This window comes from Mixophyes fleayi, chromosome 3 (assembly GCF_038048845.1).
Source record: "Mixophyes fleayi isolate aMixFle1 chromosome 3, aMixFle1.hap1, whole genome shotgun sequence".
In the NCBI taxonomy this organism is placed as follows: domain Eukaryota; kingdom Metazoa; phylum Chordata; class Amphibia; order Anura; family Limnodynastidae; genus Mixophyes; species Mixophyes fleayi.
This window is the reverse complement of record NC_134404.1, coordinates 253,744,786-253,770,963: the sequence shown is the minus strand read 5'-3', so window position 1 is coordinate 253,770,963 and position 26,178 is coordinate 253,744,786. Positions and strand designations below refer to the sequence as shown.

The following is a 26,178-nucleotide window of genomic DNA, read 5'->3' as shown; positions in this document are numbered from 1 at the left end:
AAAGGGTAAATTTATCAAGCTGTGAGTTTCTGATGGGCTTCAAAGTGGAGATGTTGCTTATCGCAACCAATTTTATTTTGTAGAATGTACTAAATAAATAACTAGAGGGGGAAGTGAGCTAGATTAGGGGGTAAATTTATCAAGCTGCAAGTTTCTGGCGGAAAATCAGATTCTAGTTTTCCTTTACTTAGTACATTATACAAAATGATAGCTAGAATCTGGTTGCTATAGCCAACATCTTCACTTTTAAAACCTGCCAAAAACTCGCAGTTACATTTACCCCCAAATGCTGTAATAGAAATGTTTTGTTTTTTTGTTTTCTTTTTTTATGCTTTCAATACTAACAAGTTGATCAATAATGAAAGGCATCTTACAAGTTGACACTTGTAAATGAAAGGGTTTTGTATACCATGACTATACTACAATGTATGGTGTGTTATTGTTATTGTTTTTTATAATCTGCCTTTAGAGGCTCCTAGTTAAGTTCACATTTTTCTGACCTTCATATGAAACCATAAGATCCTGAAAGTTTTGCAAATGTGTCACAATTTGTGTATTTTTTTATTAGTTAAAACATAACTTATTTTATGTCACATTTAGTGATCCTTAAAAAGTGGTGGCTTATACAATTTATTAAATGTTTTTTGTTTTTTTTTAGAAAATAATCTTCGTTTTTTCCCCCTTTTGTCGTTACCCTCCATGATCCTTTAACTCCCATGTCCCTTGTCCATAATTTCCTCTTCTTACCTTTTTGTTTGCTGCAATTGAAGGCACCTAGGATAAATAAAGGGACTTAAGTGGTAACGGTAACAAATAATAAGGCATAAGAGTGTAAATTGTGCACCTAAGACTCCCATACCCAGCACATTAGAAGCCCTAAAATATCACACATGTTTATATGCAATATAATGTATCAAGCAATATTGAGTGGAAACGGAACTCTTCTAAATTCACTGTTTACTGGTGGCTAACAAGGTTTTGCAGTCATTCATTTTAATTATTTTTTTTTTAATTAATATTTTGAGTTTTTGTAAATTTGAGAAAATCTTGAGGGATACAGAAAGAAAAAAAAGTAGAGTGTCTTGACAGATGCATGCATCAGTTGTGCACACTGCTATAAATACACTTGTAGTTTGACATCACACTTTGCTCGTTTTATGGTGCTGTTTGTAAAGGCTTGTGGTAACTAGCCTTAGGTCTTAATACTTGATCACCAACAGGAGACTGATAGTGAGTCTCAGATGCAAGTTATATAGATGCAATGAACAAGTTGCAGCAGTTTGTAAATTGAGCTGCTGTAATTCAGAGTTCAGTGGTTTGAATCCTGCAGAGATGAATGTGCCATCTCAGAGAATGATATTAGCAGAGAGCAGGGAAGGGCTGGTAAATTTTAGCCCGGGGGGCAAGATTCAGCTCATCAGCCTATTTTAAAGGAAATAAAATGCAGGTGGCCCAGTGACCCAGCCCACGGTAGCCCAGTATGGGTTCAGCCTGGTAAGCAAATACCCCCCTGCCCCCAGCCCAGCCTGCCTCTAGCAGGGAGCCTAAGCGTTCTTGTGAGAGCATGTTCATGACTCGCTGTCTGAAAGAGGTAGATAAGATTGAGAAATGTTGCCCCAAGTACAGTACATTTTGCAACTTGATATATCAAGATGAATTGACAGAAGCTTTCATTTACAGCAGATTAACCTTCTAACTAGAGATGGTCACTGACCCCCGTGTTTTGGTTTTGGATCTGGATTACCGTCGTGTTTTGGTTTTGGTTTTGCAAAACCGCCATTGCGTGTTTTGGTTTTGGTTTTGGTTTTGGTTTTGTTTGGTTTTGTTTTGCTATTTTTTTGGAAAATCCATGTTTTTGGGCCTAAATTAACCCAATTTAGTGCTCCAACTGTTTTAGAGACAAGTAATCTAATTGTTGAGGTAATAAATCATCCAAAAAAACAGTTTAATTCTTCGTTGGTAGGCCTTTATTTATTCTACACATAAAACAGATTTTCTCCCTCTCCATCTATGCATATTGCCAATGCAGCCATCGTCTTTGAATGTATATTACACCCTACACTTATAGTTAAATATGTAAAGAAATGGAAAAAGCCAGTTTGGTTTCTGTCTCTCAAGGCCCCCCTCCACTTGTATAAAATACCAAAAAATTCAGCCATTATAGACTGTACAATATTAATTGACATGGAGAAAGCCAGTTTGGTTTCTGTCTCTCTAGGCCCCCCTCCACTTGTATAAAATACCCAAAAATGCAGGCATTATAGACTGTACAATATTATGAAAAATGGACAAAGCCAGTTTAGGGTCACTCTGTCTATGACACCCTACCCTTAAGGATAAATTGCCCTAACAGCAGCCTTTCAAGATGGTATGTGATATGGAAATGCCACAAGTCCATTTCCTCTTTGGGGGTAGATTGCACCCTACACTTACATAGAAAGTTTTAAAAAGATGTTATCGGCATCATCTTCAGCTTAATCCTCACCCTCATCAGTGTGTACGTCATCATCACAGACTATCAATTCATCGCCGCTTGAATCCGCCATTAGAGAACAGTCAGTGCTTGGATGTCTTGGATGGTGAAGGCCTTCCTCGTGGAAGATGTAGTTCATTTTTATAAACATCATTTTCTCCACATTTTTGGGAAGTAACCTTCTATGGCGATCACTGACTAAGTTCCCTGCTGTGCTGAACACTCGTTCAGAGTACACACTGGAGGGTGGGCAGCTTAGGTATTGCAAAGCAAGTTTGTACATGGGTTTCCAAATGGCCTGCTTTTCTTCCCAGTAAGGAAAGGGACTGTCTGACATTTCCATATCAACTACCTCTTGAAAGTAATCCTCCACCATCCTTTGCATGTTTATACTCGTATTGGATGGAGTTATGGGCAAAGTGACACATTTTTTTGAAAAATCCTTCAAACCAGCCCAGATGTTAAATTGTTCTGGTCTGCCCCCTGTGTCTTCCCTGCTTCTTTTTTGGAAATTTAATTTTTTACGAGCAGCAGCTTGAGAAAGTGAAGGAGGACACGTCGTCAAGCCGAGGCCCAGTTCAGCGGCCAACTTGCTGAGCAATAGCTCCTTGCAAAAGTTCACAGCTCGCTCATTTACAAGTAAAGACTCAATGTAGGTTTTAAACCTTGGATCAAGCACAGTGGCCAAAACGTACTGATCCGAGTTCAAGATCTTAATAACTCGATCATTCTTGATCGACAAGGCCAACATACTTTGCTGAATTGCTTGCTTTCAGCTCCTCCTTCATTTTCTCAAGCTGCTTTTCCAATAGTCTAATTAAAGGAATGACTTGGCTCAAACTAGCAGAGTCTGCACTCACCTCACACGTCACAACTCCAAATGGTTTCAGCACCTTGCACAGCACTGAAAGGATTCCCCACTGTGCAAGAGTGAAATACATCCCCCCTCCTTTCCCAATGTCATGGCTTGTGCAATATGCTTGGATGACTTTGCGCTGTTCCTCTATCCTCTGAAGCATGTACAGGGTGGAATTCCACCGAGTTACCATCTCTTGCTTAAGTTGGTGGCAGGGCAAGTTAAACTGCTCTTGGAGCTGCTGTAATCTCCTACATGCTGTGGCTGAATGCATGAAATGGCCTGAAATTTTTACGGGCCACCGAAAGCATCTCCTGCACATCACGGTTATTTCGTAGGAAGCTCTGCACCACCAAGTTGATGGTGTGAGCAAAACAGGGAATATGTTGGAAATCACCCAGCTGTAATGCTCGCACTATATTGTTGGCGTTATCTGAAATTACATACCCTGGGGAGAGTCCGAGTGGTATAAGCCATGCATCAATCACATCTCTCAGTTTGCGTAACAAATTGTCAGCCGTATGCCTGTTAGTGAAGCCGGTGATACAAAGAGTTGCCTGCCTGTGACAAATGTTACGTAGTGGTGTACATGCTGCTGCTGTTCCTGCTGGTGAAGGTGAATGACCAACCCAGTGGGCTGTCACAGTCATATAGTCTTTGGTTTGGCCACTTCCACTTGTCCACATATCTGTGGTTAAGTGAACAGTGGGCAGAATGGCATTTTTCAGCGCAATCTCTACATTTTTACACACTTTTTGGTATAGTTGTGGAATAGCTTTACGGGAGAAATGGTGTTGCGATGGAATTCTGTAACGCAGACACAAAACCTCAATTAACTGTGAAAAACCAGCTGCGTTTATTGTGGAGATTGGACGCAGATCTAACACTAACATTGCAGCCATGGCGTCTGTGATTCGCTTGGCGACTGGGTGACTGCTGTCATATTTGCTTCCCCTCGCAAATGATTGTTTCACAGTTAATTGCTGAAATGTAGGACTGCTCATTTTATTAACCTGCCTCTGGGATGACGATTCACCCCCAGCAGCAGCAACAGCAGCAGCAGGACTAACGCTTTCTTCAGAGGAATCAATAATAGTGCCGGAGTCATCCAGCCTTAAGTGGGATGCCGGGCTAACTCCGAGCGCTACTGAGGATATTGATGAGGATGGTGTGGTGGGTGTATTTTGTAGCCGTCGGTATGTCGGTGAGCGGAGGGTCTTAGCTGATGAGGGAGTGCTTGTATTCTTTTGGGAAGAACTTTCAGCTTTTCCCAACACTTTGCCATGAACTCTCGTTAAATGGCGTAACATAGACGAGGTTCCAAGATGGTTAAGGTCCCTCCCTCGACTGACTGTGGCTTGACATACACTACAAATGGCTATACAATTGTTGTCTGGATTTGGGTAAAAATAATTCCACACATAAGAAGTGGATTTTTTTGTTTTATGCCCAGGCATGACAATGGCCTTTTTCTTGTCACGTGCCAGAACTGCTGCCACTGGTGCAGGACTTACACAAACAACCTCATCCTCATCAACATCCTCATTAGCGCCCTCGTCGCCTACACAAATCTCCCCCTCATCCTCTTCTAATTCCAAAGTGGTATCCTAAATTTGGGTATCACCGGCTACACTCGGGCTATTAAGGCACACATCAGCAGAATGCTCACGATTAGACATCCCACTGTTGGATGGACTCTCCACAGGGATTGGTGTCATTTGTGAATCAGAGCAAATATTCTCCTGTAATGCCTCACTGTTATCTTGCAGCTCGGCTTTGACGCGTAACAGTAGTTGTGCACCAATTGTAGGTTGGGTAAATTTTTGGGATCTGCCACTAATAGCTAAAGGTGAAGGCCTCATTCTCTCTTTGCCACTGCGTGTGTAGAATGGCATGCTTGCAATTTTTTTTTTATCGTCACTTAACTTTTCCTCAGTTACACTTCTTTTTCGTTCAATACAGTAAATTTTTTGGGGGTTTTTGTTTTTTGCACTAATTTGAAAACACTCTGTTGTTTGACATCGCCTTGGCCAGATGACGTACTGGGAACACTAACATCAGGACTGGTGACAGAACCTCGTTGCTCATTCAGATCATATGTGGACTGCTTTGAATCCATTCTGAGCGCAAACCACTGGGGAGTGCTAAAAATTATTTAGTAGATACTGCTGACAGATATGACTTTTGACAGCCAGAAATATTAATGCACAATTAGGGAGGACACCCCAAAAGCACTGAGGAGTGCTAAAAATTATTTGGTAGATACTGCTGACAGATATGACTTTTGACAGCCAGAAATATTAATGCACAATAAGGGAGGACACCCCAAAAGCACTGAGGAGTGCTAAAAATTATTTAGTATATACTGCTGACAGATATGACTTTTGACAGCCAGAACTATTAATGCACAATTAGGGAGGACACCCCAAAAGCACTGAGGAGTGCTAAAAATTATTTAGTAGATACTGCTGACAGATATGACTTTTGACAGCCAGAAATATTTATGCACAATTAGCGCTGGGGAGTGCCAAATATTAAGAAAAAATAATAAACCTCTATCCTCCTCTCTGCACTAGCGATTTTGGTTAGAGCAATTGCAAGAACAATATTGTATTCTCTGTCCCTGCTCTAATCAGCCTATGACTACACCCTGCTCTCTCCCTCTGTCAAATGGCGATGGATTGCTGTGGAGGCGTGTATTTATAAAGTTGAAGTATCGCGAGAACCGAGCCCCGAGATCCGACGATGTCACAATGACGTTCGGCCTTGATTTGGATTCGGAACAGGCGGGAGAGTACCGAGCTGCTCAGCTCGGTACTCAGATACCCAAAGTTCGGGTGGGTTTGGTTCTCGGAGAACCGGACCAGCCCATCTCTACTTCTAACAGAGGTACGTTCTGGTAGTAATATATGAAAGTCATAAACATTCCCCCACTTGCTGTGTAATATTCATGATGCAATGAATTAATCGAAAACACACTCGCCACATCTCCATGTTCTGTAGAATGGAGAAGACACAAGGCTTTGAAATAACAGTTACTGCAATCTTTACCTGCAATACGGACATGCATCAAGAGCAATGTTGTTTTTGCTTATTTATATAGCGTCAATCACATTAAGCAGCCCTGTGCAGAGAAATTTGTAATCATTCACATCAGTCCCTACCCCATTGGAACTTAGCTTAAATTCCCTAACACACACACACACACACACACACACACACACACAAGTCTATTGTGTCAGAAGCCATTAACCTACTAGTGTGTTTTTGATCTGTGGGGACAGATTTTTTTAATCATCCTACTTATTAGCAAAGTTCAGTTGAATGTGTATTGCCATGATCTTGTCATTTTCCGTGATAAGGGCTTCAGCAGTTTCCATCATATCCCTGAAGTATAAGAGATACCAAGCCAAACAATAAATTAATAAGATCTACTCATGGGGCATTTTGTGAATTCAGTGGGTGTGCATGCAAGAATAGCCCATGTAATTTATGCCCTCCCCAAACTCCCTTTGTCACTTTTGTCACAGGTGATCCACCCAGGCTTCTCTTTCTTGGGGCACCATAACAGGAAAAGAGCTGCTGGCAAGTGCAGATTGAGAGAGCAGCGTAAAATGAGAACTACCTCCTGACTTCCTAATGTCAGAATAAAGTTGCCAAAATCTGGACTGCATTGCAAGAATCAGTACAGACTTTACTTACTAGTACCTGCTCTTGCAGTTTAGTACTTGCTGCTGGTTTCTTAAGCTCTCTTGCTGCTTGGCTGGATCCTGCAATTTTGGGGCCCTGTTTGGGGGTAAAAGTGATATGTACCAATCACCTCCTGGAAAGCCAAGCATTAAATAACGCAACTCTATAGGCTTCCCTGCCCTCAACCAGGTCCAAAATTAGATTAAAAAAACACCCATATTAATAAATAGGCCTTACCCCATACAACTGCCATTATTAGACCCTACATTGTATCTACTTTACCCTACTCTACAGGCTGCTCCATAAGTGTGGAAACACCCTTTTAAAATGGAAATAAGTAAGGTAATATTAATCCAGTGTCTACACATATGATATTGGTGTGGTGGTAAACTTTTTAGGGTATGTGGCCATCTTGGAAGCAACTGCATTTTTAAAACAAAAAAATGAAAAGGCTGTTTCCACACTTATGGACTACCCTGTATATTAGGAACCCCATCAGCCCCACATTACATTAGTAGCTCCTACATTTAATAGAGATCTCAATAAATTAATGGCCCCCATCTTATGCTACATTACCTGAATAGCCCTTAGATTTTGTTAATAGCACTCAAAATTACATTAATACCCCTCCACCAGCATACCTGCTGGACTTCACTGCTAACGAGTACGATGCAGACTCCTGTGCCTGCCTTCTGTGTGTGGTCTACACACATGAGGAGCTGACACAAGTCCAGCATGTGTGGTGGGATGTAGGGAAAGCTGGTCCACACAGAGGGAAGGGGAAGAGTAGATAGGGAGAACATTCATAGCTGATTAAAACACATTCTGACTAAAAATAGGTGGCCACCGTAGAAGAATTGTCTTACGACAGGAAAGTTCTCTTTTAGATATCAAAATATTACACTTTTCGTCCTTGTGCTGAACTTTTTACAAAAACACAGGAACAAAATTTATTTTTGCCAAGTTACACAACCTATATTCTAATGTGCTGCGGATAGATATGATTGTGATACATGAAAATGAGTGTATATAAGCGTCATTGTGATGCATGATTTTGTTTTACCTATATATTGTATCTGTGTTACCTATATAATTTTCTTTTCTTACAAATACATTTTATTGTTTATAATAGGGCTGTCAAGACAATTCTTATCATTGCATTAGATAAATTCTGCCATATCCATATATAAAGGTGATATAAATATAGATTACTTATCTGGTTAATAAGTGTTTTTCCCCGAGTGCTGTCAGTTGTTTGGGTCTTGAACATAGAGTCCGTGAGTCCAATCACGTGCATATTTTCCCCAATCCGCATCTCATTGAGTTGAACTTGTTTAGACGTTTGAGCAACTTGATCTGTTATCTGCTGTATAGCCGCCGTGTGTTTGTTTGTCTGCTGTGGCATAAGCGGTTCCATAGTTTCTTTTATGGCTCTGACCACTTCACCATGCGAAATAGGAGGTGGATTGGGTGTAAGTTTTTTAGCTATAAATTGGGAGTCATAGATGACGTCCTCTACATTATTGGACAAGTCACTGAGGACTTTGTCTTGAAACTTTCCACTGGAGTTAGCATGGGTGTCCCTACTTCCATGTTGGGCCTTAGCGGCAGCTTGGTTGTTAACAAATTTGTCCATGTTGATATGTGGGAAGGCAGGAAATTACAGTAGTAAATCACTTCAGTCTCTTTGACGTAAAAGAGGGAAATATGAGATGGTCTGGTTAGAACATATACATACTGTGGTTCTCAGCACAGGATATACACCGATCAGCCACAACATTAAAACCACTGACAAGTGAAGTGATTATCATTGATTATCTTGTTACAATGGCACCTGACAAGGGGTGGAATATATTAGGCAACAAGTGAACAGTCAGTTCTTGAAGTTGATGTGTTGGAAACAGGAAAAATGGGCAAGCGTAACAGTGTTGTCTCCAGAAAAGTTTGCTAGCCGGGTGGCTTTAAGAAGTAGTCAGGTGGAGGTAGTGTAATAGTTCACAATAATAATAAAGAAACAAAATGTTGGAAGTTATTGCTAACACTTACATTATTTATAGAGAACCTGGATGTTATTGCCCAATTGCTGGCTGGATTGGACACACTTATCTTTTTTTTTTTTTTTTTTTATATAATTATTATTTTTTTTCATGCCTGGCAGCTGAACCTCTGACTGCCCTGGACTGCTTGCCTGGAATGGTCAGATTAGTAGTCAGTGGTCTAATACACCCTGCTGGCTGCAGTGTTTACGCAGTAATTCTTATAATAGGACAATCCATTTATCCTAAACAGAACTCCTTTGGACTCCAAGAGCCGGATGACAAGTAAAAACAGCTGGGTGGAGCACCCGGGAAATAGGTTTGGGGAGAACACTGCAAAAGGAGCGACTTTGACAAGGGCCAAATTGGTATGGCTAGACGACTGGATCAGAGCATCTCCAAAACTGCAGGTCTTGTGGGATATTCCAGTAGTTAGTAACAAACAATGAGATAAATCCCTCAGAACACTGCTGTAGCCAGCAAAGGAGCTGCCATTTCTACTTGTACATAAAAATGCAAAAGTCTCAGTTGCACACATTTGTAAATGTATGTTAAGCCACCCGCCACTCCACAGCGCTTTTGCTAAACGGGTGGTCCTAACTCTAAACAATGAGAATCTCATATATTTGGGCCATACATATGTGTTTTTAAATTGAGGGCTAACTTACCAAGAGGTACCCCAGAAAAATCCAAATGGCAATAAAGCACCAGCACTCCCCCTCGGCTACTGACACTAACATGCCTCTCAAACAATACAGAAGTGGAAGTTGCTCAATCAATTTATAGGCTGATAGCAGGTGCTTGAAAGGGTGGGGTTATCCTGAAAGGAACAAATACAGAAAAATCCCCCAAATGTGTGCAACTGAGACTTTTGCATTTTTGTGTACAAGTAGAAATGGCAACTCCTTTGCTGGCTGTAGCAGTTTGCTGGGGGATTTTTGTTTCTTTCAAGATATTCCCACCCTTTCAAGCACTTGCTATGAATCTATAATTTGATTGAGTAACTTTCACTTCTGTAATGCAGTAGTTAGACAAACGGTGAACCAGCAACAAGGTCAGTGGGTGCACGAGTCTCATTGATGCTCTTGGGGAGCGAAGACTAGCCTGTCTGGTCCAATCCCACAGAAGAGCTACTGTAGCACAAATTTCTGAAAAAGTGCATGGGGCTGCATAGCCGCAGACCGGTTAGAGTTCAAATACTGGCTCCTGCCCACCGCTGAAAGCGCCTACAATGGGCACGTAAGCACCAGAACTGGACCATAGAGCAATGGAAGAAGGTGCCCTGGTCTGATGAATCCCATTTTATTTTTACATCATGTGGATGGCCAGGTGCGTGTGCATCACTTATATGGGGAAAAAATGGCACCAGGATGCACTATGGGAAGAAGGCAAGCCGACAGAGCCAGTGTGATGCTCTGGGCTATGTTCTGCAGGGAAATCTTGTCTCCTGGCATTCATGTGGATGTTACTTTGACACGTATCACCTACCTAAACATTGTTGCAGTCCAAATAGACCCCTTCATGGCAACGGTATTCCCTGATGGCAGTGGCCTCTTTCAACAGGATAATGCTCATTTCCACACTGCTTACATTGTTCAGGAATGATTTGAGGAACATAATAAAGAGTTCAAGGTGTTGACTTCGTCTCCAAATTCTCCAAATCTCAGTCCGATCGAGCATCTGTGGGATGTGCTGGAAAAACAAGTCCGAGCCATGGCGGCCCACCTCGCAACTTACATGACCTTAAGGATTTGCCAAATACAACAGGACAACTTCAGAGGTCTTGTGGAGTTCATGAATTGACAGGTCAGAGCGGCACAAAAAGGAAACTTCACAATATTAGGCAGGTGGTTTTAATGTTGTGGTTGATCGATGTACAGTGCAATACAACTGTTGGCCACAGGATGGGGACATAGCAGTGCCCTGAGTATCATTGATCTTTGATAATTGTAAGCTGTTAATGCTCAGGAATCTTAACTTCCAAGAATGGGGAGAAAATGACCGTTAAGAGTATAGCTATCTCCAAGTGGGCAGCATGGTGCTCCAGTAACATCAGGAGGTTGCAGCAGTATCATCTGAAGCCTTCCCCTTAGAAGCGATGAGCAGGCCACTGTAGAAAGAAATGAGGATCGGTGGGGGTATAACTGGTCAGGTTGTAATGCCAGAGAATGTCCGCAATGGATTCAAGTCATCGTGAGACAGATTAGATGAGGGCCGCTGAATTGCTTCCTGACTGTTGCTCTGGGGGAGATCAGGTCACAGAGATCTATTGGGTTGTCCGTGGAGTAGTATTTGGATCCACAGAATGGGAGGACACTCCTCTATCACTGGTTAGTAAAATATCAGTGGTGAGGAGATATTTAGAGAAGTATTGATTCGGATATATTATAGGTGATGGCAGAGCTTTCTAGAAAAATGTCCACCTATATTGACCGTCAAGCCACACCCTCTGTGCTGTCAATTCTTGTTTAAATTTATGACCTGCTGTATGTACAAAAATGTACTGTTTGTTCTAACGTACATAATCACATTCTTAGCATTGCAGTAGTTGATTATACACTATTATTTTATACTGTTCACTCCACAGCCTCCATTATATTACCATATTTTTTTTTTATTTTTTTTTTTGATTGAAAAAGTAGCTTTATTTTGTATAAAGTACAAAAAACACAGTTCATACGTTTTATTCAAGTGTACACAGTACACCGTAAGACATGATCATGCATACGTTTTAGTACAATACAGGGCATAAAGTACAAGACATGACATCCTACACTATATACATCAAGTACTGCACTAACCATTCAAACTTTAAAGCGTATCACAGTGCAATAAAATAACATTGGATGTGGGGGGGGGGGAGGTAGGTGAGAGGGGTAGGGTGATGGAGTCACGAGCAAAAAGTTTTTATTGAGAACAGACACAAAGGGAAGGGTGCATAAATAGACATGACATTCAATAATACTTCATGCTGTGAAGGGGAATGGGTTGGAGGGGGGAGGGAGGGGAGCACAAACCAAAGTTTTTTATTGGAAATAGACACAATGGGGAGGAGGAGAAGAGGAGACAACAATCAATCAATTACAATCAATCGTCGTCTTCATCTTCCTCAGGACTGTCAAGGGTGTTATAGTCTCTTAACAAGCTATGGATAAGCCTGCGACAGTCCTGGATGGTCATCTTCTCCCGCTTCAAGATGAGGCGGTTCCTGGCAAGCCACATAGCGTCCTTAAAACAGTTCATAAGGCGCCAGGCCTCCTGGATTGCCTCAACGGTGTGAGTCCCAGGAAATAATCCATAAAATACCGAATGGTATGAAAGGCAAGTCCTGGGCACACTGTCCTTAAGTTCATGTTCCAGGGCATCCAACAATGCCTGTGCAGTGGGACAGTCCCAAAAGATATGTTGAGCAGTCTCCCTCTTGGTAATACAAAAGGGGCAGTGAACATATCTGCACAGGTTCCGGGAGTGCATAAATGTCCTGAGAGGCAAACCCTCCTGAATGGCCATCTGTCACTCACCGGACTGTGAGTGCTTCTTCCCGGACATTTAGGAACCGTGGCCGTCCTCCATTCTGAGGGACTGCGCATGCGCAGCCCTTTCTAAACCTTCAGTGTATGTTCCTTTAACTTAATTGGCAGATCAGGCAACCTCCCTATATTAAGCACCTGTGGTCAACACCACGTTGCCTGATCTTGGAGTCTCATTCCCCATGAGTCTCTGAAGGTGTTCCTGTGTTTCCTCGTTTATTCAGCCTAGCTGATTCCTGTGGTTTCCAAACCACTTCTACCTCTGTGGTTTCCAAACCACTTCTACTACTGTGGTTCCCATACCACTTCTACCATCTACTGTATCATCATGACTGTGAGCTGATTCCTATCCGCTGCCTCCGTGCACTACAGTCTTCTAACCACTTCAACTCTACCATGTATTATTGGGACTGTTAGCTGATGCCTATCCGCTGCCTCCGTGCACTACAGTCTTTCATTCACTTCCACTCACCTGTTCATGATTGTGACTGCCAGCTGATTCCTATCCGCTGCCTCCGTGCACTACAGTCTTCAACCTGCAACTCGTCTGTGTTTCATCATCGTGACTGCTAGCTGATTCCTATCCGCTGCCTCCGTGCACTACAGTCTTCAACCTGCAACTCGTCTGTGTTTCATCATCGTGACTGCTAGCTGATTCCTATCCGCTGCCTCCGTGCACTACAGTCTTCAACCTGCAACTCGTCTGTGTTTCATCATCGTGACTGCTAGCTGATTCCTATCCGCTGCCTCCGTGCACTACAGTCTTCAACCTGCAACTCGTCTGTGTTTCATCATCGTGACTGTTAGCTGATTCCTATCCGCTGCCTCCGTGCACTACAGTCTTCAACCTGCAACCCGTCTGTGTTTCATCGTGACTGTTTGGCTGATTCCTATCCGCTGCCTCTGTGCGCTTCAGTCTTCAGTCCTTGTCAACTCTCCCGTGTTTCCTTGAGTCTGCTGCCACTATTGCTACCCGCTATTCTCCGTGATCAACAGTTCCAGTTCAACTCTGCTCTCCCGTGTCCCATCGTTACTGCACCTGCTGGTTGCTATTGGCTACCTCCGTGTTCCCGCAGAGACCCGCTGCTGTTACTCCTCAGCGCTACTCATCCATCTACTGCTGATCCGCTCTCCACGCTTTCCTGTGTTCCCTGCTGGTCTACCTACCTGTGCGCTGCACCTACTAGACCACCGCTTCACCTATCCAGGGACTTCGCATCCTGCCGGCCTCCTGCCGTTCAGGTATCTCTGCACTCCTGTCTGACTGCCTTCTCCTGAACCACGGTATGCATACTTCTCATTGACTGTGCTGTGTATTGCATACCTTGCTGGACTGTGTTGGTTCTCCTCTGGAGTGTGCTATCCGCTGAGTCTATTGCCATCATTGACTGTGTTATCTCGTGCTGGATTACTTCTAGAGACTTTCTATATTGGCAGTGTTGTTCAGTCATCTATACATTTATATTGTGCATATTACTGTGGATCAAAGTCAAGGTGCCCGTGTATATCTTGTGTTGCAGTCTCTCCCCGTGCACCTCCTCACATATATATTCAGTGGTACAACTTGCTAGTGGCAGACCACTGACCCCTGTTTCCAGTTTCACCTGTTCCAGTATCCTCTCACATAGCAGTGGTACAACTTGCTAACGCAGACCACTGACTCCCCGGATACCTCCACTTGGATTCTATTCCTTCACTCAGACAGCGGTACAACTTGCTATCCGCAGACCGCTGACTCTCATCACCCCCTCGTTTCTGTTGGACATTCCTCCTCACTATAGCAGTGGTACAACTTGCACCGCAGACCACTCACTACCTTCACGTGTCCTTTGTCCATACAGTTCCTCGTGTATTACTACCTCCATATTGCCAGTGCTGCTAGTCATAGACTTTCCTGAGCATCTCATCATCTGCTATTTCCTGTTCCGTGATCACCCTGCTACCAGAGTACCATATTACCACCTATACTGCTCTGGTAAGCCTATCACCTGGTGATCCCTGGGTAAAGACTCCTAGTGCCCGTGACAGTAAGATCAGGCCATGACAGACCCAGATACGGAACCTACCGCTAAAGAGATGCTGCAGCATCTGGTCAGCCGTGTGGAGCAACAGGATGCTCGCCAACAGCTGTTACTTCAATGTTACCAATCGTTAACCTCCCAAGGAACATCTGGACAGACTGTTACAGCTAATATTGAAGCTCCTGTGCTTTCCTCCGTTTCCCTAGTGCCATCCCAGGTGTCTACAGCTCCTACGCTTCACCTGCCTACTCCGTCAAAATATGACGGGGACCCCAAAACTTGTAGAGGTTTCCTTAACCAATGTTCAGTCCATTTTGAACTCCAACCTCAAAATTTTTCTACCCATCGTTCCAGAGTGGCCTATCTTATCTCATTGTTTTCTGGACAAGCCCTGGCTTGGGCCTCCCCTCTGTGGGAAAGAAACGATCCAATTCTACAAGATAGTGCCAAATTCATTTCCACGTTCCGAAGTGTGTTCGATGAACCAGGTCGTGTGACCTCCGCTGCTTCCAGCATTCTTCGTTTGCGACAAGGCTCCCATACAGTAGGACAGTATGTCATTCAATTTAGGATCTTAGCCTCTGAACTTCAGTGGAACACTGAAGCATTAGTTGCCGCCTTCTGGCAGGGGCTCTCCGATAAAATTAAAGATGCACTGACTACCCAAGAGCTTCCTTCGTCACTAGAAGATTTGATCTCTCTTTGCCATCGTGTAGATATGAGATTTCGTGAAAGAGAGTCTGAGAAAACAACGGCTGTCAAAGCACCTCTTCGTTCAAACCCTCAATTTCGTCCAGCTCCATCCTCTGTGATTCCCATGGAGATAGGACGTTCCAAATTATCTTCAGAGGAGAGGAAACGAAGAGTAAAGAATAGACTCTGTATCTATTGTGCTGATTCCACGCATATGCTCAGCTCTTGCCCTAAGAGATCGGGAAATGCCAGGCCCTAACTAGTTCTGGAGAGGTGAAGTTAGGGTCCCTGGAGTCCTCTCCATTGTCTATGAAATCTAAAGTCTGCGCTTTTGATGTTACGATCTCCTTTGCTACCAAATCCTTTGAGTCACAGGCATTGATTGATTCCGGAGCAGCAGGAAATTTCATTTCTAAATCACTAGTGAATCAATGGTCCCTACCAGTGATCACTTTAAAAACACCCATTACTGTGACGGCTATAGATGGATCACGTCTCATCAATGGTCTCATCACCCAGAGTACGTCTCCAGTAACCCTTCAGATTGGTGTACTACACCATGAAGAAATTTCGTTTTTAATTCTTCCAGTTACGACAAGTCCGATTGTCTTAGGCCTTCCATGGCTTCAGTGTCACTCTCCCCAGATTGACTGGCGCACCCCTCAAGTTACGTCTTGGGGGTCTTAATGTCACCATCGTTGTCTTTCTCAAGTTATTCCTCTTAAAGTACAGCAATCTTCCATCTCATCTTCCTCCCCGGGACTCCCTCCTCAGTATGCTTCATTTGCCGATGTGTTTGATAAAGCTCAGTCTGAACGTCTTCCTCCTCATCGTTCTTGGGATTGTCCGATCGACCTTCTACCTGGCAAGACTCCTCCCAGGGGTCGGGTCTATCCTCTCTCGTTACCTGAGACTCAAGCCACATCTGAGTACATACAGGAGAATCTCCAGCGTGGGTTCATTCGACCTTCCACCTCTCCCGCTGGAGCTGGGTTCTTCTTCGTCAAAAAGAAGGATGGATCATTACGCCCTTGTATAGATTTTCGTGGACTCAACGCCATTACTATCAAGAATCGGTATCCCATTCCGCTGATCACTGAGCTATTTGATCGCATCAAGGGAGCCCGGATATTTACTAAGTTGGATCTTCGTGGTGCCTACAATTTAATTAGAATCCGTTCCGGTGACGAATGGAAGACCGCGTTCAACACCAGAGATGGGCATTACGAATATTTAGTAATGCCCTTCGGGCTGTGTAATGCCCCCGCTGTTTTCCAGGGTTTCATCAATGAGATCTTTCGGGACTTATTATATGTATGTGTCGTTGTCTACTTGGACGACATATTGATCTTCTCACAGGACCTGCCTTCTCATCACCAACATGTGGCAGAGGTCCTCTCCAGACTACGGAAAAACTCATTGTTCTGTAAATTGGAAAAATGTTCATTCGAGTTACCCCAGATTCCATTCTTGGGGTATATAGTTTCCGGAGTTGGCCTGAAGATGGATCCAGACAAAGTAAATGCTGTACTACATTGGCCTCAGCCAACTACTCTTCGTGCCATCCAGCGTTTTTTAGGTTTTGCCAATTACTATAGACGCTTCATTCAAGACTTTTCATCCATTGCATCTCCTATTGTGGCCCTAACTCGGAAAGGGGCTAATACTAAGCAATGGTCATCTGAGGCTCTCCAAGCCTTTCAAATTCTCAAAGAGTCCTTCTCGTCTGCTCCCATTCTTCGACAGCCTGATGTGACACTCCCCTTCTTCCTAGAAGTAGATGCCTCTAATGTGGGCTTAGGAGCCATTCTCTCCCAATGCTCGGAGCAACAAAAATTACATCCTTGTGCCTTCTACTCTCGGGGTCTTCTGCCCGCAGAGAAAAATTATACTATCGGGGACAAGGAGTTGCTGGCCATCAAAGCTGCATTAGAGGAATGGAGATACTTGTTGGAAGGAGCTCGCCATCCGGTGACGATCTTCACGGATCATAAGAACTTGTCATATTTGCAATCTGCTCAATGCTTGAACCCTCGTCAAGCAAGATGGTCTCTTTTCTTTTCCCGTTTTGAATTAATTATAACCTTCAAACCAGCCGCTAAGAACAAGAAAGCTGACGCTTTATCTCGAGCTTTTGTGACGTCCTCTGATGTAGAAGAGGTTCCCAACCATGCTATTCTAGACCCCAAATGTATTTCTCTGGCTGCTTCATCCACCAAAATGCTACCATTTGGGAAGACCCTCGTGCCTCCTACTCTGAGGAGGAAAATCCTTTCGTGGTTCCATGCCTCTCGTTTTTCTGGACACGCCGGTGAACACAAGACCTTTGAGATTCTCTCTCGAAGTTACTGGTGGCCTTCAATGAGGAGAGACGTCAAAGAGTTTATTGCTTCCTGTGATTTATGTTCTCAGTTCAAATCCTCCCGCAGAACTCCAGCAGGGTTGCTGCGACCACTACCCATTCCGTCCAAGCCTTGGACCCATATTAGTATGGATTTCGTTACTGATTTGCCACCAAGTAAGAATCACAATACTATTTGGGTAGTGGTAGACAGATTTTCGAAGATGGCTCATTTCGTCCCTCTGTCCGGTTTACCTTCCTCGTCTACTCTGGCTGAACATTTCATTAAAGAAATCTTCCGCATCCATGGATGTCCGTCTGAGATTGTGTCAGATAGAGGAGTACAATTCGTTTCCAGATTCTGGCGGGCCCTTTGTAAAACCTTGGGCATACGATTAGCACTCTCATCGTCTTACCATCCGCAATCTAACGGACAAACGGAACGAGTCAATCAAGATCTTGAGACTTTTATTAGGATGTTCTCTTCAGCCAACCAAGACAACTGGGTAGAATTGCTCCCTTGGGCTGAATTCGCCCATAACAACATGTACCATGAGTCATCATCCAAAACTCCATTCTTTGTGGTCTACGGTCACCATCCGTCTTTTCCGGAATTTCCTGCCCTCCCGCCCACCCAAGTTCCTGCTGTGGAGACTGCTTGTCAGACCTTCAAAAATATCTGGTCTCAGGTCAAAACCTGTTTAAAGAAGACATCTAACAAATATAAGTCTTTCGCAGATAAGAAGAGGCGGGCTATTCCACCACTAAAAATTAGAGATCGTGTCTGGTTATCTACCAAAAATATTCGTTTGAAGGTTCCATCTATGAAATTCGCCCCTCGTTTTATTGGTCCATATAGGATCATTCAAGTTATCAATCCAGTATGTGTTAAACTTCTTCTTCCTAAGAATCTTCGGATTTCCAATGCCTTCCATGTGTCCTTGCTCAAACCTCTCATCATCAACCGTTTCTCGACTCCTCCCTCAGCACCGCAGCCAGTTCAAGTTCATCAGGAGGAGGATTTCGAGATTACTGAGGTATTGGATGCAAAAATTTCGCGAGGAGTCCTCCGTTTCCTCGTTCATTGGAAGGGCTTTGGTCCTGAAGAGCGTTCATGGATCAAAGCTGAAGATCTTAATGCTCCTGCCCTTCTGAAGAAGTTTTATTCCAAAAATCCGGACAAGCCCGGTTCCAGGCGTTCTGTGCCCACCTTTAAAAGGGGGGGTACTGTCACTCACCGGACTGTGAGTGCTTCTTCCCGGACATTTAGGAACCGTGGCCGTCCTCCATCCTGAGGGACTGCGCATGCGCAGCCCTTTCTAAACCTTCAGTGTATGTTCCTTTAACTTAATTGGCAGATCAGGCAACCTCCCTATATTAAGCACCTGTGGTCAACACCACGTTGCCTGATCTTGGAGTCTCATTCCCCATGAGTCTCTGAAGGTGTTCCTGTGTTTCCTCGTTTATTCAGCCTAGCTGATTCCTGTGGTTTCCAAACCACTTCTACCTCTGTGGTTTCCAAACCACTTCTACTACTGTGGTTCCCATACCACTTCTACCATCTACTGTATCATCGTGACTGTGAGCTGATTCCTATCCGCTGCCTCCGTGCACTACAGTCTTCTAACCACTTCAACTCTACCATGTATTATTGGGACTGTTAGCTGATGCCTATCCGCTGCCTCCGTGCACTACAGTCTTTCATTCACTTCCACTCACCTGTTCATGATTGTGACTGCCAGCTGATTCCTATCCGCTGCCTCCGTGCACTACAGTCTTCAACCTGCAACTCGTCTGTGTTTCATCATCGTGACTGCTAGCTGATTCCTATCCGCTGCCTCCGTGCACTACAGTCTTCAACCTGCAACTCGTCTGTGTTTCATCATCGTGACTGCTAGCTGATTCCTATCCGCTGCCTCCGAGCACTACAGTCTTCAACCTGCAACTCGTCTGTGTTTCATCATCGTGACTGCTAGCTGATTCCTATCCGCTGCCTCCGTGCACTACAGTCTTCAACCTGCAACTCGTCTGTGTTTCATCATCGTGACTGTTAGCTGATTCCTATCCGCTGCCTCCGTGCACTACAGTCTTCAACCTGCAACCCGTCTGTGTTTCATCGTGACTGTTTGGCTGATTCCTATCCGCTGCCTCTGTGCGCTTCAGTCTTCAGTCCTTGTCAACTCTCCCGTGTTTCCTTGAGTCTGCTGCCACTATTGCTACCCGCTATTCTCCGTGATCAACAGTTCCAGTTCAACTCTGCTCTCCCGTGTCCCATCGTTACTGCACCTGCTGGTTGCTATTGGCTACCTCCGTGTTCCCGCAGAGACCCGCTGCTGTTACTCCTCAGCGCTACTCATCCATCTACTGCTGATCCGCTCTCCACGCTTTCCTGTGTTCCCTGCTGGTCTACCTACTTGTGCGCTGCACCTACTAGACCACCGCTTCACCTATCCAGGGACTTCGCATCCTGCCGGCCTCCTGCCGTTCAGGTATCTCTGCACTCCTGTCTGACTGCCTTCTCCTGAACCACGGTATGCATACTTCTCATTGACTGTGCTGTGTATTGCATACCTTGCTGGACTGTGTTGGTTCTCCTCTGGAGTGTGCTATCCGCTGAGTCTATTGCCATCATTGACTGTGTTATCTCGTGCTGGATTACTTCTAGAGACTTTCTATATTGGCAGTGTTGTTCAGTCATCTATACATTTATATTGTGCATATTACTGTGGATCAAAGTCAAGGTGCCCGTGTATATCTTGTGTTGCAGTCTCTCCCCGTGCACCTCCTCACATATATATTCAGTGGTACAACTTGCTAGTGGCAGACCACTGACCCCTGTTTCCAGTTTCACCTGTTCCAGTATCCTCTCACATAGCAGTGGTACAACTTGCTAACGCAGACCACTGACTCCCCGGATACCTCCACTTGGATTCTATTCCTTCACTCAGACAGCGGTACAACTTGCTATCCGCAGACCGCTGACTCTCATCACCCCCTCGTTTCTGTTGGACATTCCTCCTCACTATAGCAGTGGTACAACTTGCACCGCAGACCACTCACTACCTTCACGTGTCCTTTGTCCATACAGTTCCTCGTGTATTACTACCTCCATATTGCCAGTGCTGCTAGTCATAGACTTTCCTGAGCATCTCATCATCTGCTATTTCCTGTTCCGTGATCACCCTGCTACCAGAGTACCATATTACCACCTATACTGCTCTGGTAAGCCTATCACCTGGTGATCCCTGGGTAAAGACTCCTAGTGCCCGTGACACCATCCATGCAATGTCTTTATGTCCATTAGTCAGTCTCTTAGAGGCCATATTCTCCCAAACATGTTTGGCCGTGGCCACAGGGAGCCCTGGAACAGACTCCATAATGTCCTTAGCTCTGATGAGCTTGTGGATAGTTTTAGGTTTCCACAAGTCTGGTTTAAGTCCCTCCAGATGGTGCTCCCTCACAAATTGTCCAACATCCAGGTAAAACCAAGGTGTAGTCCAGTTGTAAGGGAAGGAGCTGTCCCACTTGTCCCAACCAAGTTTCCTCCAAAGAGGAAGAAGGAAGAAGCGTGACATGGACTTCCCAGCAGAGCAAACGTTCTTTTCAAGGAGTGTCCTGCGGATACAGTTGCAAACAAAGAAAGCCCGCAGCATGGTGGGGATGTCTGGAATCCCTTTCCCACCTTTCCCCTTTGTGGGGCTCCTTGTACATAACTGACCGCTTCACTCTGTCCATTTTGGAGCCCCAGATGAAGTGAAAGACTGTCCTCGTGATGGTCTTACAGACGGCAGCAAGAGGTGGCCAAGCTTGGGCCGTGTACTGAAGAACGGGAAGAATCTCGTTGCGCAGTACCAGTGCTTTCCCTTCGATGGTAAGAAGTCTGAGGCTCCACAGTCCAATCTTTTGCCTGACTGTCGCCAGTCTCTCTTCCCAGCACTTCAGGGCCGCTTCCTCTCCACCAAACCAAACTCCAAGGATTTTGATGAAGTCCGGCTTGATTGTGAAGGGGAATGCAGCGGAGGATGACAGGTGCCACTGGCCAAACAGCATTGCCTCTGACTTCCCGCAGTTGACCTTTGCCCCTGAAGCTTGGCCGAAGTTGTTGCAGGTCTGGACGAGTGCTGCCACCGAACGCTGATCAGCGCAGAAGACAGTGACGTCGTCCATGTAGAGCGAACACTTGGCCTCTAGTCGGTCTGGACCTGGTGCGGTGATCCCTCTGATCTCTGGGTTTCGCCTGATGGACATCGCAAAGAGCTCTATACAACAGACAAAAAGGAGAGGTGAAAGAGGGCAGCCTTGTCTGACCCCAGACAATACAGAGAAGGGGTCAGTCTTCCAGCCGTTCACCAACACCGAGCTGTAGATATCAAGGTACATCAGGTTAACATAAGAACAAAACATATCACCCAATCCAAACCTGCACAGAACCTTACGCATAAAACCATGAGAGACACGATCAAAGGCCTTCTCCTGATCAAGACTGACCAGGGCCGCATGTGCATGGCGGTCTTTGATATAATGAACCGTGTCCCTCAGCAGCGCAAGGCTGTCTGCAATCCTTCTACCAGGAATGCCACAAGTCTGATCAGGATGAACAATTCGCCCAATGACAACCTTTAGCCTGTTGGCTAGTAACTTGGCCAAAATCTTGTAGTCCACGTTCAGGAGGGAGATGGGCCTCCAATTTTTGAGGTCACATCTCTCTCCCTTGCGTTTATACAAAATCGTGATCAAGCCCCCTCTCAGAGTAGGAGGCATCCTGCCCTCCACCACCATCTCCTCATACAGCTCTAGCAGGTCCGGGCCAATGAGGTCCCACAGCGCTACATAGAGCTCGGCTGGGAGGCCATCACTGCCCGGGGTCCTGCCCGGCCTAAAGGATTTAGCGGCAGAGTGCAGCTCCCCCAAGGTGAGGGGGGCATCCATAGCTGCCCTACCTGTAGGATCAATAGGGTTAGTGATACCTGACCGGAAAGATTCAGCCGCGTCGTCGTCTGTAGTCTTAGGGGAGTAGAGTTTGCCGTAGTAGTCTGTGATGACTCCCATGACGCCCTCCTTCCCCCTCCTGGGGGTGCCAGACTCGTCCTGCAGTTCAGTCAGGGGCGTGTGGCCGGAGTGGAGTTTTCTGAAAAAGAAAGAATTACATTTCTCACCCTTCTCCAGATTCTCCACCTTGGAACGGAAGATGATGCGATTGGCCTCTTCCTCGAAGTGCCTTTTCAGGCTCCCCTTGGCCTCAGCCAGATCATCCCTCACATCCCAGCCACAGAGTTGGAGATCCAGCAGGGACTGCAGCTGACGCTGAAGCCTCCTGAAGTTTCTCTTCCTCTCACACGCCTGTTGGCGGCCTTTAGCCTGAAAGAAACTGCGAAACTTGCCCTTGACATACTCCCACCAGTTAGACATATAGTCAAAATACATTTTGTCATTTTTCCACATTACATAGGCATCCCTCAGCTCAACCATCACCTCTTCCTTTCCCAGCAGAGCGCAGTTCAACTTCCAAGAGCCAGGGCCGGGAGGAAACCCGTGACCCAGAACACCTTCAAAGAGAATGGCCCTATGATCAGAGAAAAGGCAGGGAACAATGACATGCCTGTTTTGTCTTACCGCTCTCGATGTAAACACAAAGTCAATCCGGGAACGCACTGAGCCATCGGGGCGACTCCAAGTATAATTCACAGAGCCGGCCCCCATGGATCCCACTGCATCCCGCAAGGATGCTTCGGCTACCATCTCCTGCAACAACCTGGAAGAAACATCAAGTTTAGCATTAGTACAGGAACTCCTACCATCTTCCTCTATAGGGCAGTTAAAGTCCCCAGCCATCACTACCGCCCTGGTGGTTGCGAGCTGGGCCCGCAGGGTCTGGAAAAGCTCCAAACGCTCATTCTTACCCGGGGATGCATACACACAGATAAGCCTGATAGGCTCACCCGCCCAGGAGCCATCTACGATAAGCAATCTGCCGCAGACAAACTCCTGAACGGAATCTAGTGTGAAGAGGCTTCCCCTGATAAGAATGGCGACCCCTGGAGACTTACAGTCACTCCCCCCAGACCAATAGGAGGGCCCGTGAGACCACTGCCTCCCCAGATGCCTGTAGGAACTAGAGAAAGGGAGAGAACATTCCTGCAACATGTAAACATCACATTTCTGACTGTCAAGAAAGGTAAACACAGACTGACGTCTAGAAAATAGAGTGTGGGGGATCCGCGCTATCCGCGTGATGGATGAAAATAGGCAGCCGGAGGAACAGATAAAAGGGGCGGTCTCGACCCCTAGGAATAAACAATGGATTCCCCAGCGCAATAGAGGGATACAAGGGATAGTGTAAATAAGAAGCAATATAAAAATAACAATAACAAATATGTAAAAATGTTAAAAATCAGTTATGGATGCCAATATTGGGCTAAATGTGGACTTACTATTAAAAATAGGCAGGTATCTCTAGAAGATGTGGTATCCGTATGTTTGTATGGGGCTGGTTACTGATTGCATATATCCTCACAATCCATTGTAGCAACCGCCAATCAAACAGTGCTGTTAAAACAATGTCACAATAAAAACAAAGGGCCACGAATCTGGGAAGGTTGGGTAGTGCACTTACCTCCCTCCCCAGATGGTGTGTCCAGATAATCTATGCAGAAGATCCTCCTTCCAAATAGCAATCCCGCTCCTGGCCGCTGTGTGCTTCTAACGATGTACCAAAAAACAATCTCAAAGTCTCTATCTGCAAATATTCACAACGCCATACTCGGTAGGACAATACCAAAGGTTAATCCATGCAGTGAGAAAACTGATGTTGTTTTTATAAGGGTCTATTTTCCAGTCAGCGATCCCGCTCCTAGACGTGGTGTAGATCTCACGACAAAGCCGGAAAACAAACTCAGGGTCCGCGCATGCGCGTATAGGACCATCGGCGATAGTATAAAGTTGAAGATGTATCAGTGTGCTATTTCTTTCCTACGCGTTTCACCCCAATAGGGGCTTCCTCAGGGAAAATGAATAGTAATCCTTATCCTTCACACTCCTCACATTAATGGTAAAAAGAGAAAAGTTAGCCATTAGTTGGGAGAAAAAAGAGAGTAAGCACAGTCAATACATCAGTTACCCTCCTCGTCCGGTGGGACTTGGTCCGGTCTGCCCGTGTCCCCTTTGGGTGGGAGCAGTCCTTTCTCCTCTAGCTGGTCGAATAGGCAGATTTGGGGCAGTTGCAGGAATTCTTCCTCCTCCTGCTCGGAATCTAGCAACTCATCCACCATCTCTACCAGGACCCCCTCAGACGGGAGAGGGTCCTCTTCGAGCTCGATTGCCTTTTTCTTGGAAGGGTCAGAGTCGCCAGCTGGGCTGTCTAGCTCTTTCCGCTTCCTCCTTTGTTTGTTCTCATCACCTGCAGACACAAGAGGGAGGAGGGGGGGGAAATCCTCCAGGGAAAGGGAGGGAGCTGCAGTAGCGGTGGAGGGGGTTAGTGCTACTGCAGGGGGGGGGGGTGTTGTGACAGCGGGGAGGGAGGGGGGTGCTGTCACAACAGGGGTGGGAGATATCTTACCAGCTCTTGGCTGCGGTGTGGGCTTCTGTTGCTTCCTCTGGGCTGCAGGGCAGGGGCAGGTCCGCTTTCCGGCAGTCCAATCCCGGCAGCTGCAGCGTAGGATCTGGCCCTGTGGGGGCAGTCCCTGTAGATGTGGCTGGCCAGGCCGCAGAGGTTGCAGGACAATTTTCGTGGGCAATCCTTGGTCTCGTGCCCCGCCACCTTGCAGTTCCTGCAGGCTGAGACTTTGCAGCTTCTTGCCATGTGGTCAGCTTCGCCGCATTTCCTGCAGTTCCTCGGCTGATCGGCATAGTGAAGAAGGCCGGCAGAGCCGCCCAGGGCAAAGCTTGATGGCAGGTGTTGGAGTCCGTCAGTTGCCGTGTTGTCTTTCCTCAGTCTGATAATGATGGACCACTTGCCTGTCCAGAAGCCGTTGACGTCCACGATCTTGGAGGGGTCCTTGACCACGGAGCAGAAGCGGCTCAGGAAGGTAGCGATGTCCTTACCAGGGGTGTGAGGATTTCTCATGGAGACCGTGACTCTTCTCTCCTCTCTCTGGATGGGGCAGTTCCCCACGAAGCGGGAGAAGGAAGACTCCGGTCTCGCAGTCTTCACTGCCTCCCAGTACCTCTTACAGATGGCAATGGAGGCGAAGGTGATGTACCAGATCCCTTTCAGGTAATTCTGCACGCTGAGGGTTTCAGCCTTGGAGAAGCCCTGGTCCAGGATCATCTTCTTACCGAAGGTCTCGGCCGTCATGTCTGGGAGCCTTCCTTCCACTTCCTTCAGCTTCAGGACCACGGTCTGCCTCATCCAGGGTTCCAGAGTGGGGGTCTTCTGGGGGGTGTCCTGGCTGGGCTGGCCTTGTCCAGCAGTAGCAGGGGCAGTGGAGGCAGAGGTTCCGGCCATGGGGGGAGGCTTCGGGGCGGTGGTCTTTCCTCCCTTCTTCCCAGGGGCAGGAGCAGGGGTGGAGGCAGGAGCTGGGGTAGCTGAGGCCATCGTCC

General features: G+C 45.8%; 2 protein-coding genes across 2 annotated transcripts in view; one reads left to right on the top strand and one right to left on the bottom strand.

The window, feature by feature from the left end:
* LYST (lysosomal trafficking regulator) overlaps positions 1-26,178 on the top strand; it is a 461,445-nt gene that overhangs the window by 59,974 nt on the left and 375,293 nt on the right. The window lies entirely within an intron of this gene.
* On the bottom strand, positions 10,241-26,083 carry LOC142142529 (uncharacterized). Its single transcript, XM_075200412.1, has 2 exons — positions 25,228-26,083; positions 10,241-10,281 (listed from the first exon to the last, which is right to left on the bottom strand). The coding sequence occupies exons 1-2, from the start codon at positions 26,081-26,083 to the stop codon at positions 10,241-10,243; spliced, it is 897 nt and encodes a 298-aa protein (XP_075056513.1).

Coding starts and splice junctions, on each gene's coding strand:
- LOC142142529 (XM_075200412.1), bottom strand. CDS start 26,083: ATGGCCGGAACCTCTGCCTCCACTGCCCCTGCTACTGCTGGACAAGGC. Junction 10,282..25,227: donor TGCCCTGCAGCCCAGAGGAA/GCAACAGAAGCC, acceptor TGCCCATTGTAG/GCGCTTTCAGCGGTGGGCAG.